Source organism: Protopterus annectens, chromosome 11.part0 (assembly GCF_019279795.1).
Source record: "Protopterus annectens isolate FY-2018-M chromosome 11.part0, PAN1.0, whole genome shotgun sequence".
Taxonomy (NCBI): Eukaryota; Metazoa; Chordata; order Ceratodontiformes; family Protopteridae; genus Protopterus; species Protopterus annectens.
Window position 1 is genome coordinate 1,160,022,016 of NC_056745.1, and position 19,825 is coordinate 1,160,041,840.

Here is a 19,825-nt window from a genome sequence, read left to right on the forward strand (position 1 = left end):
TAGAAACAGACTGCACATAAAATGGAGTAGGAAGAGGCGGTGAACCTGGTCTCCAAATGTATTTAAACTGAATATTGTAAGAAAGACAGACAAAATCCTTCTTTTCTTCAGGTGTTAGGTCATTAAATCATGGCTACAACTAAATGTAGTCATCATTTACAGCATGGCAGTTAGGGCATCAGTTTTAAAGAAAAAATACTTTTAAGAACTGATGCATTCAAATGAAACTTAAATGTCAGTGTGTGATAATGGGTTTTATAAAAGTTAAACAGTTACTTGTGTGGCTATTGAAATTCTAGTAGTGCAGATGGCAGTACTTTCACTCTGTTGCCCCCCATGTCTGGGCACTGGGCAGGCAGACATGACATAAAGCAGGACAGCAGGACTGAATATTAGAAAGTCAAGGAAGGAATGCAAAGCCATGCCGTTATCTTTACTGGCAACCAAATTCACTAAAATTTTTTTAACTGAAGGCCTTGCTCTCTCAAACATTCAGACCTACTTCTTCCATATGTTGTGATGTTCAGTTGTAGCATCAGATACTGGTGTCAGAAATCTTGGGTTCTTAAGCAGAAAGTTATCAAATGGTATTTTACTGAAAAAAAAAGGAAATTGTGTACAGTTTTTAAAATAAGGATGAGACGGATGAGGAGAAAATTAAAGTCCCTATACTGTGTTATAGTTTATAAAGAATGTAATGCTCACACATACCTTTTGCTATAAATTTCAGTGAAAATTGAATATACAATGTGCTGGTACAGTCTAGGTCTCTGCAGACAAGCATGCGAAGTCCCTCCTAAAATAAAGGTTATGAGAAAAAGAAAAACATAATTTTGTACACCATTCTTAAGAGTCACTGTATTTTCAGTAAAAATGCACATATTGTGTTACTAAAGTGAACAGGCTCATTTCTGTACAAAAAAGAAATAAGTGCAGAGTCATTTCTTACTTCCTCAGCCAATGAAACATGTTAATACAGTATTGTTTTACTTGGTGCAAGTCCAGGTAAACTTATGTACAAACTGTGTGTTGCATTTCTCTCTCTTAATACATCCACCTATTCCATTCCTTTTTCAATTACCTCCATACATATTTTGCTTGCCTCATTTTAACAAGCTTGTATCTCTCCTGTAGGCAGCTGAAGATGTGTATACACAGGACTGCACACATATACACAATGAGTACTTTATAGCAGCTTAAAACTTTACCGGATGTAAACAATCTGTAGACCAGAGTAAATGGTCGAGACCAAGCAACAAAAAACGTAAAAAAGTCCCTTTAACGCAAGTTTTATTGGTTTAGAAAGTTTAGCGTTTTCGCTCGAGACACAGCTCGAGCTGTGTCTCGAGCGAAAACGCTAAACTTTTTAAACCAATAAAACTTGCGTTAAAGGGATTTTTTACGTTTCTGTTGCTTGGTCTCGACCATTGACTCTGGTCTACAGTTTGTTTACATCTGGTAAAGTTTTAAGTTGCTACAACTCGCTTATTTTCGCCACGCAATTTCTTGGCGTTTGGACTTACTACTCTTGGGCTTTTGCTTTGTGTGTTTTTTACTGGTTTTCTTCGTGGTGTTTTCTACAATGAGTACTTTGACAGGCTCTTATAATACAAGCAGCAGTCAAAGTCCTGAATTTTGTTTCCATGTAGAATGCCAGCAGAAGGTGCCACTAGTCTAATGTTGGGACTTTTGATATCACATGAAAGCTTAACACAGCAAAAAAAGGTCAGTAGTTTAATGTAAAATTCCCAAATTAGTGATTCACAGCAATCATCTTTCCACATCAGTTCTCTGTTTATGTAATTTACTAGCACTGGTTGCACTATAAAAGCATCAGGTATACTAGATTACTAGATTGTCCTGTGAAAAGATAAACTTGGAAACAAAACCGCTCCAACGTCAAGCACAGAACTTTATTAAAGCAAAGCTTTCGGGTAACAACCATTTCTCAATGTTAATACTACTACACAGAATAATCATCCCTTAAATAAGAGAAAACAAGCATCACATAACCACAGCCAGCATATCACATGACACTACTTCTTAAAATTGTTTAAAACATATTAAATGTTCTGTTGTTTTTTTACTAAAACAGGTTTAATACTCACAGCGTCATTGAGACCAGGTTCAGACTCTGCAAACAGTCTAATGATCCATTCATACTCTTTGTTCTCAAGGTAATTATTTACATCACCCCCTCTGGTCCCTTTTATTACTGCATCTATTACCCTAAATTTAAAACAGTGGTACTCACCCTTACTTGTAATATGTCTTCTTAAACCATTTTTATCATTCTTCCGTCTTATATCTGACTTATGTTCAATAATCCATTCTCTCAGCCTTCTAGTGGTTTTCCCCACATAAAATGAAAAACATTTTACATGTGGCAAGGTAGACCACATTGCTAGTTGGCTGAGACAGGAAATATATATTGCTTATTAGTTACAGGGTGAGTGAACACACTACTATTATCTTCTAAAATATCATTGCAACAGCTACAATTCATACACTTACGTTCCGTGTTTCATAGCTATTTGTTGCTTAGTTAGAGCATTAAAGTCCTTATAACACAGCCTTCTTTTTCATTTCTGACATTTCTATAAGAGAAGTTACGTTTATTATCCAAAATAGTCTGCAACTCAGGTAAGGCTAATAAGATAGTCCAGTTTTTTGTATAATTTTTTTTATGTCAGTAGTTCTCACACTGAAGGTAGTTACATATCGTATTTTACTAGGGTGAATTTCCTTTTGTACAACCTATTCTACTTCCCTCAAAAATATAGGCTGCAGGGAAACTCTCCTATCCATTTTTACCCCTTCACAAACTCTAAGAACTTCTGCCTGGTGATACCCACTATTTATAAAACCATTAACCATTTAATTTAACTGCTCATTAAACCTCAGATCATCTGTATTTAGTTTACTGACCCTACTCATCTGGGCTTTCATTATTCCTAAGAATATACTAAAACCAAGACTGTCAAACTATGAAAAAACAAATAAAAGCAGAGCTCCTTGACAAAACACTCTTTAATTCTTGAAGTGCGATAATTTCAATACACTTTTCGTTGGGAACAAACCCAACTTCATCAGAAGGTAAAAAGTCAATCAACCATAAAACCGTAACCTAAGCAATATATACATTATCAAGTACTGAGCACACCCTTCCTGAATCCTGATTGAATAATTGATGTATTTTAAAAAGGATTCAGTTTACTAAAAACACAAGTTCCCTGATGGGAAATAACTTTGAAAAGTTTAAAAGTTAAAAAGTATATAACTTTAAAAGGGTGCCCAACCTAAGAGCACATTTATGGTTATGGAAAATAAATATAATGAAAGATAACAAAATAATAAAAAAATAAAAAATAAATAAACGTAACATAGGTCTTGATGAAGGACCTATTTTAGCATATTGAACCACATACCAATGCATGAAAATTGTGAAGAATATGTATCTAAGTTCACAACATTGTCTAAACATTTGAAGCAATAACTGAAGCAATAGGTGGAAAAAGGTGGAAAAAAAATCCTGTATAAAATATTAAAACCAGGATTTTGTGGTGTTTCCAGTGTCAACTGACCACCTAGGCGCACCTAACATTCATAGTTACAATTACCTGGTTTCAAATGAAGGCATTAACTTACTATAATACTATAAGGAAAAACCTAGTACATACAAAATCTTTTGAAATTATTTTGAATAGAACGGTGTAACCTGTCAGTGTTAATTAAAGCTGTTTATATTCATAATTTCCTGCATTTATATCCCCTTTTGACTACCCTTGATGTATTGTAAAGTACTATCATGGAGTCCTAGATATAAACAGAAGATGTATGTATGTGTACAGTGACTAATCAATAGGTCGAGCTAGATTTAAAAGTCTATCTCTCAGGATTTTTTAATCTCAAGATACAAGCTATTGAGCTTGTTTCATTAATTCCTGGCCACTGATTGGCGTTTGTCCTAAGCTGCCAAACAAGTTCCTTTCTCTCCAACTTTAGGGAATCATAACCCCCCCTAGGGTCTCTAACTTGTTGGTCTATAACCCTGAATTTAAATTCATGGTCTAGGTGTTCATTGTGGTGTCTAGCTAGTGCATTAACTTGATAGTTGTTCCTGATGTTGTATATATGTTCATAAACCCTTTCTTTAAGCTTTCTATCGGTCTTACCGATATAGAAAGCAGGGCATTGAACGCACTTTGCTAGGTACACCACTTGTGTGCTATTACAGTTGGCCTTGAAGTTGATTTTATAGCTCGAATCACCTATCTGGAAATCACAGCCCTCATCCACAAATTGACAATATTTACACTTGTTGCACTTAAACATACCCTTTTGGGTTCTGTGTAGTTGCCTATCATTTTCCAATAGTTGTTTTAAATTACTCCCCCGTTTGTAAGTTATTAGGGGTCTGTCTGGTAGTAACATTCGATATTTGCTGTCACTTAACAATAGGTCCCAGTTCTTTAATATTATTCTGTATAAGTCATGGGAATCCATATTGAAAGTGCTACAAAATCTCCATGAGAAACCCGTCATGTCACCTATCCTACTGTTCTGTGTAATAGTGTCAATCTGCATGTCCTTGTTCCTACCCAATATAGGAACGTAGACTTTCAGGGTCCTTTTAACCTTGACTTCATCAACAATTTCTTGTAAGAAGTTCAGGGGATACCCTCTTTTTAAGAAAAACTGAGTCAACAAGTCACATTCCTCCATAAATTCAGTATCTTTACTAACCATTCTAGCTGCCCTAACCATTTGGCCCTTTACCACCGATTTCTTCTGATGTTTCGGATGGCAGCTAGAATAGTGTAGGAATGAGTTAGAGTAGGTGTCTTTTCGGTGAATTTTAGATACCCATCTTTTGTTTTCATAATCCTTCCTCAAGTCTACATCTAAGTAGTCAATTATGTGTTTGTTATATTTATATGTAAAAGACAGGAAGTTAGTGGAGTTATTAAACTCCATCAGCATTCTCTCAATTTCCACGTCGGTTCCTTCGAATAACAAAAATATGTCATCCAGGAACCTCGTGTAGAAAATTAGTTTGGAGTTTGAAACTCTATTTGGGAATACAAAGGATCTTTCCCAGAATGCCATCACCAAGTTAGCTATGCTGCCCCCACACGGGGAGCCCATAGCTACCCCAATTTCCTGGTGGTATATGGCATCCTGGAACATATGGTAATTATAAGAGAGAACAGTGTCAATCAATTCTCCCGTCAATAATACTTCGTCAAGTGGTGCCCCCAACAATCTTAACATGTCAGTCACCCATTCAATGGCTATAGCATGGGGAATTGAAGAATAAAGATCTTTTACATCAATGGTCACTAGTTGGCTATCTGGAAAGAATCCCACATTGTTGATAGATTCCAGAAAGGACCATGAGTCTTTTGTTATTTGTTTCTCCCCTTTCACATATTTTTGAAGGATTCTATCAAGTACTTTAGCACAGGTATAAGTTACACTGTTTCTGCCATCCACTAATGGTCTCATAGGTGGATTGTTGATGTTTTTGTGGATTTTAGGGATCCCAAATAATACTGGGGTTCTAGATACCAGTTGTTGCATATAAATGTATGTATCCCTATCAATCCTTGCCTCGATGTATAACTCCTCAATGAACGTCTTGACCCTAGATTGGGCTCTATTCATTTCATTGAGGGATGCCCTTGCATATGTGTTACCACTGAGGATGTTCTGCATTCTATTATTATAGTCACTGCATGTCATTATAGTGATCCCACCCCCTTTGTCAGGTGTCATCAGTCGCAAGGGTGCCTCTCTGAGTAGTGACAGTTCAAACCTCTCTTCCTTTTTGATATTTGGTGCCATATGGCTACCCCTGACTTTATGTTTTTTGAGGTTCCTGAAATCTAATTCTGTCACTTTCTCAAATAAGGCTAGTGTGGGATTCAGTGGGGGGTTAAATACACTTGACACATAAAATTCTGATCTGACGTTCATCTCATTACCCATCAGTAATAAAAAATGTAACTTTCTAGTGAATAATTTTAAGTCAATTAAGGTTTGTGCCAGGTCGAAGTGGAACGAGGGGACAAAGGTATAACATTTGGCCAACAGTTCTACAGTGTCGGTACCGATGTTATAGTCAGTGTAGTTATATACTTTAAAATCCCCATCCTTATTTGACAAAATTTTACAGTCCAAATGGCCGTCCGGGGATTGATCACCGTTATTACTGTCATTTATCTCGTTCACCACCTCTTCCTCCTGGCTCCCTTCTTCCTGTTGTTCTGTGTGGTCTTGTTTGGGGCTTCTGGTTGGAAGTTTTTTGAGTGGTACATTACTTCAGTTGACTCAGACTGGTAGCCCCCGTTTGTGTCATTACCTATGTGTTGGGGGTTATTCCTTGTACTCCTTCTAGTATTGTTACAGTTTTTTTTGAGTACACCATTGTGGGTTGTCACTTCTTCCCATTCTGTTCCCTCTCCATCATCAAGTCCACCCTCTACATTTTCAGTCATGACCTCCCTCTGATTCGTTTGGTCGATTGACACAGGAATGGTCATGGGGGGACCCGGTAATTTGGGATACGCTTTCCCATCTTTATAGTCCTTAAGGTCCCTACTGATTTTTTTACTCTTAGTGGCATTGAGTTTAACAAGGTGTTCATCAATGCTGACAAAGCACCTTTCATATTCAAATTTATACCTTTCATAATCACAGTCATTTTTGATAACCAGGTCGAGTTCGTTAATTTCAGTAAGTAGTGCATATATCTGGATCTGATATTGGTCACAGAATAATCCCAGCAGTTCTAAACCATGTTTATCAAAAAGCGTTATTAAAGCTGTGTGGAAGGAGGATCCTTCTACTAGCCCTGCTGGAAATTGCCAGTGCCTCAGACCCTTTGGCACAATTTTTAGCCTAATGCATTCTCGGAAGTAAGCAACCTCAAGTTGCAACTTCCGAACTTTAAAAAGTTTGTTGTCAAACAAGTTCAACCTGGTTGCAAAATCAAGGCTTACCTCCGTCTCATTTGTGGCATTGTCATCTTGTTCATTATTATTGAATTTAAATCCCCTGTGTACCCAAGTATCAAGCACTGGTATGGTTGGTGTTTGCCTTTCCCTCGGAAAAGGCCTGGTTCCTTGGACCCCGTTTGTTGAAACAGACTGCTCGCTGTAGTTTGTTGTTCCGTTCAACAATCTCCGGTTGAGTCCGTTGTTGCTACTACCAAATCCAGTAGTCGGAACGTTAGTTCCAAAAGTTCCACTAGCCTGCTTGGTTACCCTGTTAGTTCCTCCTTCAACAGTGGTGTTATTTCCGTTGGGCACCTCTCGATATACTCCAGAGACCGCTTCGACTTGCTGTGATAGCCGGTCAACCTTTTGAGTTAGTAACCCGATCAAAGTTGTAAGGTTCCCGTCACTCTCCTGTGAGTCAGTGCTTCGTAAAAGAGGACTCCCTGCTTCCATTTCGCAAACAAACGAATATACTAAAACCAAGACTGTCAAACTATGAAAAAACAAATAAAAGCAGAGCTCCTTGACAAAACACTCTTTAATTCTTGAAGTGCGATAATTTCAATACACTTTTCGTTGGGAACAAACCCAACTTCATCAGAAGGTAAAAAGTCAATCAACCATAAAACCGTAACCTAAGCAATATATACATTATCAAGTACTGAGCACACCCTTCCTGAATCCTGATTGAATAACTGATGTATTTTAAAAAGGATTCAGTTTACTAAAAACACAAGTTCCCTGATGGGAAATAACTTTGAAAAGTTAAAAAGTATATAACTTTAAAAGGGTGCCCAACCTAAGAGCACATTTATGGTTATGGAAAATAAATATAATGAAAGATAACAAAATAATAAAAAAATAAAAAATAAATAAACGTAACATAGGTCTTGATGAAGGACCTATTTTAGCATATTGAACCACATACCAATGCATGAAAATTGTGAAGAATATGTATCTAAGTTCACAACATTGTCTAAACATTTGAAGCAATAACTGAAGCAATAGGTGGAAAAAGGTGGAAAAAAAATCCTGTATAAAATATTAAAACCAGGATTTTGTGGTGTTTCCAGTGTCAACTGACCACCTAGGCGCACCTAACATTCATAGTTACAATTACCTGGTTTCAAATGAAGGCATTAACTTACTATAATACTATAAGGAAAAACCTAGTACATACAAAATCTTTTGAAATTATTTTGAATAGAACGGTGTAACCTGTCAGTGTTAATTAAAGCTGTTTATATTCATAATTTCCTGCATTTATATCCCCTTTTGACTACCCTTGATGTATTGTAAAGTACTATCATGGAGTCCTAGATATAAACAGAAGATGTATGTATGTGTACAGTGACTAATCAATAGGTCGAGCTAGATTTAAAAGTCTATCTCTCAAGATTTTTTAATCTCAAGATACGAGCTATTGAGCTTGTTTCATTAATTCCTGGCCACTGATTGGCGTTTGTCCTAAGCTGCCAAACAAGTTCCTTTCTCTCCAACTTTAGGGAATCATAACCCCCCCCCTAGGGTCTCTAACTTGTTGGTCTATAACCCTGAATTTAAATTCATGGTCTAGGTGTTCATTGTGGTGTCTAGCTAGTGCATTAACTTGATTGTTGTTCCTGATGTTGTATATATGTTCATAAACCCTTTCTTTAAGCTTTCTATCGGTCTTACCGATATAGAAAGCAGGGCATTGAATGCACTTTGCTAGGTACACCACTTGTGTGCTATTACATCATACCTTCATCAAGACCTATGTTACGTTTATTTATTTTTTATTTTTTTATTATTTTCTTATCTTTCATTATATTTATTTTCCATAACCATAAATGTGCTCTTAGGTTGGGCACCCTTTTAAAGTTATATACTTTTTAACTTTTAAACTTTTCAAAGTTATTTCCCATCAGGGAACTTGTATTTTTAGTAAACTGAATCCTTTTTAAAATACATCAATTATTCAATCAGGATTCAGGAAGGGTGTGCTCAGTACTTGATAATGTATATATTGCTTAGGTTACGGTTTTATGGTTGATTGACTTTTTACCTTCTGATGAAGTTGGGTTTGTTCCCAACGAAAAGTGTATTGAAATTATCACACTTCAAGAATTAAAGAGTGTTTCGTCAAGGAGCTCTGCTTTTATTTGTTTTTTCATTATTCCTAAGAACACATGGGGTGCATGCATGCTTTGCTTATGCACACAGACAAACTTGGGACAGTAATATACCAATGCTGGAAGTGCAGGATTCTCATCTCCTTGGGTGATGCACTGTTCAAAGCTAAATCAAGGACAGCCTGATATCACTTTGGGTTAACATTTGTCCTGACCTGCTACCGTCTGGCCCAGCTAGTCCCATCTGCCACTGGTGCCTGACTCCCAAACTCCTTCGGGCAGTCAAACACTTCACCGTGTTCTATAGTAGCGACTTCTTTATTTATTATAAGGAAAATATTAACTGGTATTAGTATATTTCACCCCTTCAGCAATGCCCAGTTTCCTGCTAACAGCAGAGTTGTCCTCTCGGAATTAAAGGAATTTCACTCTTCCCATTATCTCTGACCCTTTAATGGTAATAAGTAAAACCATCTTCCGACTCCTCTCACTGGCTTCTTCCTCCTTACAGTAAGGATGGGATTAATGATTTGTATACACATTCAGGAATCATATGGGGTTTTATCCATGAAGATATAAACTTGGCTTTAGCAACCAACTGCAGAGCAGGGACAAACATGTGCCTGAGTACTGGTTATCAAAAGGAGGGAGAGATAGGCTACCAGGAGATCATATACATTAACATGATTGGTCCATTGCTTGCTGGCATACAATATACTGTTGTGCCATGTGATAACATCAGGATGGTTCACATTATATAAAAATGGTGTACCCCCAGATGAAATAATTCATACTATGGGGATAGTATGGAAAGCATGCCCCATCTGTCCATAGTCACCCATTTTATTAGTCAAAGTTTATCAGGTGCATTGGTAGGCTTTTGGCTGACAATCACTAAACTAGCAAGAATCTTGCTGACTTGTCTCTAAGGAGCCCCAAATATTTGCTTTATATTATACAAGAAATAGAGTAACAGCAGTGGGTCATATAACTAACACATACTGTTTTCCTTTAGCAATGTGTTATTTGGGGATTATCAATGCCTGTGAGGTGGTAGGCACCTATCTATTAAACATCAAATGCCTTTTTTCACTACTATTGTTAGAGGAATGGGTACTTTGACTGGTGAATGAATAGATATGCGACTATGAGAGATCTGTTTCTTAATATCTGAATGGATGATGCGACACAGTAGAAGGCAGGTCAACTCAAGGTCCAAACAATGTCTTTATTTAATACAATTAAGTGATCCAGTTCTAGAGAATAAGCAGACTCAGCTAGAACACCAAAGGGGTCATTTATTTAACTTTCTATGGAGATGAGATGATGTTTGAGTGGAAGACACACATCTCTTGCTTAGAAGTTTTGAGGTCGGAATTTCAGTACACTGAATTTCTCATTATTAACACCCTCTCTGTAATCATGCATCATGTGTTCCCAACATTTGTCCTCAGTGAGCCCATCTGCACATGTGGGTTTGTGAGCTCTGCTGCTGGGTCAGGTACAGCAACAATGTGATACTCATGCCTAAAGGTTACTGATGCACTACTCGGCATTTCCAGGGTATAAGCATCCACGGTCCATCTTAGATTAATTGATCCATGGCTCTTCCCTAATAACTTCAGAGCCATCTAGCGCTCACATGATGGGTGGTTTAAATAACAATGTCATCCATCCATCTGCACTGTGAACCCTCATTTTTATTAAGCTCCAGTTTTGGCTGTTTATACTTTTTACTAACAAAGCAACAATGATAGTACAAAGGTTCATTTATCAACAGATAAAAAAATTAAACAGAATTTTCTCAGAAAGTGCAGTTGTGTAAGTAATCTTTCCATGACAGTAGATGTGTAACAAGCTCATTGTGCAGTAACCTAAGCTATATGGGTTGAATATGGAGCTTAGAAAGAAAGGAAGGAGATAGAAGGATTAGAATTCAACAGCCCCCTAGAGAACAGTCCTAGTTAAGCCTGCTCTGGGCATAGAGAAAGAATATAATTTGTAATGCTTGGTAAAGGTGTGCACAGATGACCAAGTTGCTACCTCTAGTATATTTCTAAAATCTAGCCCCTTCCAAAAAATCATAGAAGAAGCCAAAGCCTTGGTAGAAAGGGCCCTGACCCTGCCTGGAATTATATATTGTTATGATGAGAGCAACTAAAAGCAATATCATGAGACAAACATTTAGAAATTGTCTGCTTAGCACTGATTGTCCCTTTTTCTTAACTTCATAAGAAATAAAAAGTTGATTAGAATTTACTGAAGGGTTTTGTCCTGTCAATGTAATATCTGAGCTACTTGTGGACATCCAGAGTGTGTAAAATTCTCTCTCTGTTTTTTTGGTTCTGGATAGAAAGCTGGGAGATGAATAGTTTGGCTCAAAGTAAAATCTGAAAGCACTTTTTATGCATAAATCTAGGGTTTGTTTTCAAAATTACCCCATCTTCGTGAAAGATAAGATCAGTGTGAATCACCATAAGAGCTTGTAGCTCAGATATACTTTTTGCAGAAGTCAGACAAATGAGTAATATTGTTTTCCAAGAAAAAGATTTTAAATCAGTCTCATGAGAAGTTTAGGAAGGAATAGTATACGATTCTTCAGTGTGAAAATCAGATCCTGAGAAGGAGCCACCTATCTTGCAGGTGGACAAATATGTACTACCCCTTAAAAACTGTTTCACTTGAGGTAGAGTAGAAAGGGGGGAATCCATGGACAGACAAACAGAGATGGCAAAGAGGTGACTCTTTATGGAAGAGTAAGAAATTTCAGAGGATAATAACTCGCATAAATAATGAAAAAACAGAGGCATGTCAGCAAGGAAATGAGCTTGGTACTAACTAAAAAATCTTTTCCACTTATCCAAATATGGCTGCCTATAAGCAGGATTCTTAATCTCATTTAATACCTGCTGTACTTCTTTAGAAAACAGGTGCCTAAAAGGTTTTTAAAATTGTGTCATTCATGCATCGATTAGAATAAATTGAAGGACGGAGAGTATCAAACAAACCTTGTCCTGTGTGAGCAAATCCATTCTGTAAGGAAGCTTGTGGTAATTGCCCTTGGCCATTTTCAGAAGAAGGGACCGTGACAATAAGAGGTACTGCCAGCCATGCCAGGAGAAGTAGGGCAGTGGATGTATGACTTGTGCTAGCACAACTAGCTGGAATTTTGTAAATAATTATATGGCAATTGTTTATCAAACTGATTTGTATAGATGCTTGTGCTGAAAATGTATTTGTGAGGTTTGCTTGTGTTAAAATGTATCAACAGAACACTCGACTGGAATGAAAATAAATGTACATGTATTATTGTAACTGAATTAAATGTAAATGTTTTAATAGAGGATACTGGGATAGCAGAGGTTAACCAGCAAGCTTACTTTAAGAAAAATATGGGAAATATAAATGAGCTGTTAAACTATTAAAATGGCACCCCACTTGCTGAACAGGACTGCAGGTGCTGGGTCTGGAAGAAGCCTTTGTTCAATAGCTCAGTAAAAAGAGGGGTACCCCAGGCACTGCCATAAACATTTAGAAGTGTACTGTAGACATCTATGCTAAATTCCTGTCTCAGCTTCAAAGGGGGATACTGTGAAAACATACAGTCAGCTGACAGATGAGGTCATTCTGCAAGCCATATTGGATATTGTATTTTACAGGGATTAATCTCTGAGTATTATATTTTACAGAGTGTAATCTCTGAGTATTGAGCATTCTGTTTTGGGGAACCTGACTAGAATGACTGCACACATATTTCATTGTACCTTGCTCTATCAAGTAAGTTATTAGGGAATAGTAATTCTCCTAGATTCAGTCAGGAATTTAGCGAAGCTTAGTTTAGAGATTGTTCTTTTATTGTTTATTATTAAACATATTTAAAATTTTCATTGTAGCTGGTCCTTTTTAGAAAATATTTATGCTTTGACAGTATTTGCACATATTTATTTGGTAATAACTCTGGCCAGTCCGGTAAGCCTTGCTGTTTGGTCAACATTACCATTTGTATTAATAGTAACTTCAATCAGCATAATTGTATACCCTTTTAAGAGCCTTATAGTAACTGACTGGTGGCAGTGAATCTACCTTATAGTCTGGGCAAAGTTGGTATAGCAGGTAATCTGTGCCAGCATTTCCCAGGTGTGTGTATGTGAAAATTAAATCTCAAAGAGTTTGTGTGTGTCAGCTACCTGGGGCAGGGATATGAAGCACTGGTTTCACAGTGCTAGTGGGGAGCCTTAATGGGGACCTGGGGAGAGACAGACAGAGACACCCAGACCCTGGTCTGAGTGCATGCCTTGTATACTCTTAAGGGAAATTGTGCTTGATGCAGAGAATTCTGTATCTGGAAATACTGAGTGTATCCATTTGTATTCCAAGTGCACGTCCCTCTCCAGTGTCAGTGGTGTGGTTTCAGACTCCTTGATTACTGGCATAGGGAGGTTACATATTAGTGAGCAGTGGTGGGATATTAATTGAACTCCTGTAGCCTGTAAACAGTTGTCACTAACAAAAGGTGTACTGTCAAGCAGCCACAAAGTAGACATTCACAGTTTCATATTACAATAGTTTTATTTATTTACTTTCTGTGAGCTTAGTTAGTCAGAGAGAGCAGGCAAGGATGTCAGCAGAGGATTATGGAAAGCAGACAAGGAACCAGTTGGCTGAGATGTGCCAAACCAAAGGACTGGTGCATGCCAACCTGACTAAAGAGGAAATGATTGTAGCCTTAATTACAGCTGCAGCACAGATCAGCAACCAGGAAGACAACCAGTCTGGCATTGGGGATGTACAGCTCTCAGAAACAGGATAGTTCAACTTTTCCTCAGAGGACTTGAAAATCCATCTGGAGTTAGACTTGAACTGGAGGCCAAATGTTTGGAACTAGAATAATCAGAGAGACTGCAGTGTTTGGAGGCTGAAGAAAATGAGAAGCAGTGTCAACATGAGAGGGAGATGCTGACATTTCACCAGGATCATGGAGGTAATGGGGAAGGGAGCAACCAATACCCAGAAGCAATAAAGGTCTGTAAACTTCTTCCTCAGTACCAAGAAGGTGATAATTTTGATAGTTTTATTCATATATTTAAAGACCATGTAAACAGTATAATGTTGACCGAGGGCTATGGGTTCATTCCCTTACCCCCTTACTCCATAGTAAAGCTATACCTGTTGTTTCTAAATTGTCTGATACTGATTGTTTAGAGTATGAGAAAGTTAAAATCTGTTTATTAGAATGTTAACATCTAAAGCTTACAGAAAAAAGGTTTGTGAGCAATGATGCAAAGCAGATGAAAGTGTGTGTGATTATATTGCTGAGTTAAACACTTATTTTCATAGGTGGGTGAGTTGGTGTCAGGTCACCACTTTTCAAGAGATGGAAGACCTTTTGGTGAGGGAACAAGCCCTTAGCAATTTGCCTGAGGAAATTATAATTTGATTGGCAGACAGTGAATGCAGCTCTGCAGATGAGCTGAGGAAAAAGGGGGAGCTCTACTTAGCAAGTAGGGTATCACTGCACAGGAAAGAGATACCCAGTGCTGTACATGGACATAAGGGAACCCATGATGGGCATCCTAAACCACCCAAACAGAGTGTGCCAGTAACAGGGAAACAACTAGTTTGGGTACATGGCCAGGATCAAGGGTTAAATGTTTTAAATGTAACCAATGGGGCCATATAGCATATAGATGTCCATGGAAGCAAGGTGGGGAACAAAAGGTGGGTGAGTCAGTAAGTGTGAATAACAGAATGCCAGTGGTAAGTTGTCTGAATATAACATGGGTATCAAACTACCACAAGAGTTTTTATCCTATCTTAATGGATGGAAAACAGACCAGTGCCAAGAGAGAAACAGCAGCTGATATAACCATTGTGAAGCCTGCAGTGGTTAAAGAGGAGCAGCACTTGACTGGGCAGTTCACTCCAGTCAGAGATTTAGGAGGGATCCCAGTCCAAATGCCTTTGGCCAGGGTTCACCTTGACTAGGAGGGTGGAAAAGGAAGCAAGCAAGTAGGTGTATTTGAGGAGATCCCTGCAGATATCTTGATAGGGAATTATTTTAATAATACAGTACCTTGTGGGCATGCAATGATATGCAGTGAGGCTTGGAGACAGCCATGTGAGTATGGTAGTTTGGGGGAGACCCAGAAAGACAGCATCCCTGAAGTGATGTGGCTAATTCAGGGAGGGAGCTACCTTGTAGCAGTAAGCCTGAAGATGAGCCATGGCTGCTGGTAGGTACTGATGTTCCCTTGGATAGGGTGACTGCATGGGCAGAGGTGAGTGGTAGTACTCAAGCTGACAGTGAGGTGCCACTGTCAGAAGATACCAAACTTCCTGTGGACGGGGAGCTGGGAAAAGTCACAAAGATAGAGTTGAGATAGGTTTAGGTCTCAGACTCTACATTACAAGGCTTGAGGGTGGTAGCTAGGGAGGTGCCTGATTCTCAAGGAGAAGGGAAGTGTGTAACCTGGAACAAAGGGTTACTGTATAGAGAGAGTGGACCCTTGAGGGAGGGCTAGAAGGTCAGGTACTACAGCAGTTGGTAGTACCCAGAGCCTACCATCTGGCACTTCTAGCTATAGCCCATGACATTCCCTTTGCAGGTCATATGGGCACAAAGCATACCGAGACATATTTTGGAGAACGTTTATTGGACTGGGATTGACAAGGATGTAACCAGGTGCTGCAGGACCTGTGAGCAGTGCCAAAAAGTAGGCAAGGCAGAGACAAGGTCAAAATTTTTGATGCTTTTGCCTGTGATTGAGGACCCATTTCAGAGGGTAGCTATGGATACTGTGGGCCCTCTGACTATCCCAAGTTCCACAGGGAAGATGTATATTCTAATGGTAGTAGATTATGCTACTGGCTACCCTGAGGTGGTGGGTCTGTCCTCCATTGAGGCAGAGAAGATGGCAAATGCATTGTTAGGGATTTTCAGCAGGGTAGGTTTCTCAAAAGAAATACTGACTGACAGAGGTGCTAATTTCATGTCAGACTTGTTGGCTTGTCTGTGGGAGTGCTGTAGGGTAAAGCACCTAAAGACTACCCCCTACCATCCCCAGACTAATGGTCTTGTGGAGAGATTAACCTCTAAACTGAAGACTATGCTATGGGCATTTGCAAACCAGTTTAAGAGAGAGTGGGACAAATATTTGCCACATGTATTGTTTGCATAAAGGAAGGTGCCCCAAGAATCCACATTTTTTCACCGTTTGAGTTGCTGTATGGACATAGGGTGAGGGGGCCCTTAGATTTGATTTGTAATGAGTGGGAGGGTGAGTGTGAATCCCACAAGGATTCTGTTGTGGTATATGTCCTGAACCTCAGGAAAAGGCTTAGGGAGCTCATGGACTTGGCCCAGGAGAACTTGGCAGAAGACCAACAGCAGAAAAAGATCTGGTATGACAGGAATGTTCGAGTCAGAGAGCATGCTGTGGGACAGCAGGAGATGGTGCTCATTCCTGTCAGACACAATAAGCTACAGGCATCTTGGGAGGGAACCTTAAAAGTGGTAAGGAAGGTCAGTTATGTTAACTACATGGTAGAACTGCTAGGCAGGAGGCAGGGGCACAAATTGTAGCATGTTGACATGATGAAGCTTTACCATGATAGGGAGCCCATTGTGCTGAGTATTTGTAGTGGATGGCCGGAGTAGTCTGAGGGAGATCTGGTGACTGATCTCCTCAGTGAGGCTTGGACTGACACCTCAGTGGAAGTGGTAACAATGTCCCAGCAGCTATCCCCTACCCAGGTTTGAGAAATCTGAGCAGTGTTACATGAATTTGGGGACAAGTTCACTGGGGAACTAGGATGTACCCACAGGGTGCCTGAGTGAGTCAGACAGACTCTGAGGGAGGAGACACAGGAGATGTTGGAACTGGGAGTAATCTAGGAGTCCAGTAGTCCCTGGGGCTCCTCAGTGGTGCTAGTACCAAAGAAGGATGACAGCACCAGGTTCTGTGTGGACTACAGAAGACTAAATAGTCACACAGAGTCAGATGCCTACCCCATGTCTAAGACAGATGAAGCCTTATAGAAGCTGGGTGGGGCTATGTATCTGACCACTATTGATCTGACCAAGGGCTACTGGCAGGTGAACCTGACTCCCAGTATTACAAAGAGTTCAGCTTTTGTGAATCCTTTTGGCGTGTATGAGTTCAAAAAGATGCCCTTTTGGATGAAAAATACCCCAGCAACTTTCCAAAGGCTGGTAGATCATATCCTAGCAAGAGCAGGAGATTATGTCCTTGCAAACTTGGATGATACTGCCATTACAGCCATTTCTGGCAAGCGTACCTTCAGCAGGTCATGGAGGTGCTGGGCAGACTGCAAAGGGAAAGGTTGACTATTAAGCCCAGTAAGTGTCAGATGGGTATGGCAGAGGTCTCCTACCTGAGACATAGGATGTGGAGTGGTAAGAGCAGGTCAGAACCTGCCAAAGTGGAAGCTATTGAGGAGTGGCCTTCCTCTGATACCAAAATGCAGGTGAGGGCATTCTTAGGGACAGTGGGGCACTATAGAAAGTTTGTTCCCAATTATAGTACAATAGCACTCCCCAGGCAGACCTGACAAGAAATAACAGCCAGATAAAGTAGCATATGAGCAGGCATTCTAGAAGCCTAAAGGAGCTTGGGAGGACCCCCCCCCATGTTATCCAGTCCAGATTATAGCAAATAATTTGTTGTGTAGGTGGATGCTTCAAACCATGGGGTGTGGGCAGTACTTAGCCAGGTTTACTGAGAAGGAGAAGACCATCCAGTGGTATAGCTCAGCCATAGACTCCAACCCAGGGAAGAATGTTATGCAGGTGTAGAAAAGGAATGCCTATCCATAGTATGGGCACTGCAAAAACTTCAGCTTTATCTGTATGGAAGGAGATCCACTGTAGTTACAGACCACAATCCCTTAACATGGCTACATAGAGCCAACCAACAAAATGCCAAGTTATTAAGGTGGAGCTTAGGAGTGCAGGCATATGACATTGCAGTACAACACTGTAGTGGGGTCAGCAATGCCAACACAGATGGGCTTTCAAGACCGGGAATGAGGTAACATATTCCAGATAGGCTTATTCCTCTCAAGCCATGTTTCTCAAGGGTCACTTGAAAAACTAGCCTGAGTCTTCAAAGGGGGGGTGTAAAGATAGGAGGTACTGCCAGCCTTGCCAGGAGAAGTAGGGCAGTGGATGTATGACTTGTGCCAGCATAGCTAGTTGGATTTTGTAAATAATTATATGTCACATGATTTTGACAGATGCTTATGCTGAAAATGTATTTGTGAGGTTTTCTTGTGTTAAAAGCATATCAACAGTGCACCCTGCTAGAATGAGAAGAAATGTATCTGTATTACTGCAACTGAATTAAATGTATATGCTTTAATAGACAATACTGGGACAGCAGAGGTTAACCAGCTAGCATACTTTAAGAGAAATAAGGGAAATGTAAATGAGCTGTTAAATCATTAAAACTGTACTTCACAGTGTTGAAAAGGACTGCAGACAGTGGGTCTGGAAGAATCCTATGTTCATTAGTTCAGTAAAAAGAGGGGAAGCCCCAGGCACTGCCATAAACATTTAGATGTGTATTGTAACTGTCCATGCTAAATTCCTGTCTCAGCTTCAAAGGGGGATACTGTGAGAACCTAGAGTCAGGTGACCAAATTAGGTCATTCTGCAAGCCATTTTGGATATTATGTTTTACAGGATGTAATCTCTGAGTATTGAGTATTCTGTTTTGGGGAACCTGACTAGAAGGATTGCTCACATATTTAATTGTGCCTTGCTCTATCAGGTAAGTTATTAGGGAATAGTAATTCTCCTAGATTCATATAGTGAAGCTTAGTTTAGAGATTGTTTTTTTTTTTATTTGTATGAGTCTGTCCATAGGTTCATAGGTAGGTAATAGGCTATGGCCCAAAGGCCTACGCAAGCTTAGCCAACAAGGTTCCCTGGCTTACTCCACCCAAGAAAGTTATTTTCTTGTGCCACTGTCAAGCAGAAACACAGAAGTGATCTCCGGGGTGTATTTCCTATTTCCCATCCACTCATCAAGATTTTTTTTGAAGAGTGCTAATGAAGAACTTTGCTTGACATAGATGGGTAGCCTGTTCCAGTATGGGAAGTCTCTGGGACAGGAATCTATCCCTCCAGTATGTCCTGTTTATTGTGGTGACAAGGTTTAGGTCCCTAGAGCGTGTAGCTCAGAGGGATTGGGATTTCTTTAAGTGTAGCATGTCCAACAGCTCTGGGTTTGACATAACATTATATGTTAGGCAGATATCACCTTGGAGTAGGCAATATGCTATGGAATAAAGCTGGAGTTTTTTGAGATGGTCAGTATAGGGCATTTGCTTGAGGCCAGTAATCCTCTTTGTGAGGTACTTCTGTGGCCTTTCCAGCTGCTGCAGATGTCTTGTGAGGTACATTCCAAAAGGGGCGTTGTACTCTATAATGGGTCTAATGAGTGTTGAGTAGAGGGGAACAATGATCTCTTTTTTCCTGGATGACAACCCTTTTATGATGAGGTGTGCCACGTAGAAGGATTTCCTTACTACTGTGGCGATGTGACTATCAAAGGTAGAGACTACTGTCCACCTGGGTCGCAAGGTCTCTTATCACACATTCGGTGTTAAGTAGATTGCTGCCTATGTGGTAGTTCATGGGTACAGAGTTTTTACCAAAGAGGATGACACTGCACTTTTTGGCATTGA

At 39.5% G+C, this 19,825-nt stretch overlaps 1 protein-coding gene across 4 annotated transcripts in view; it reads right to left on the minus strand.

Annotated features, from left to right (window-relative positions):
* The window catches only part of RELN (reelin), a 3,085,913-nt gene that overhangs the window by 586,041 nt on the left and 2,480,047 nt on the right, over positions 1-19,825 (minus strand). For all 4 annotated transcript variants that reach the window (XM_044088524.1, XM_044088525.1, XM_044088522.1 and 1 more), the window contains exon 37: positions 712-796. In XM_044088524.1, the coding sequence (XP_043944459.1) occupies positions 712-796 (85 nt within the window). The remainder of the gene's footprint in view (positions 1-711; positions 797-19,825) is intronic.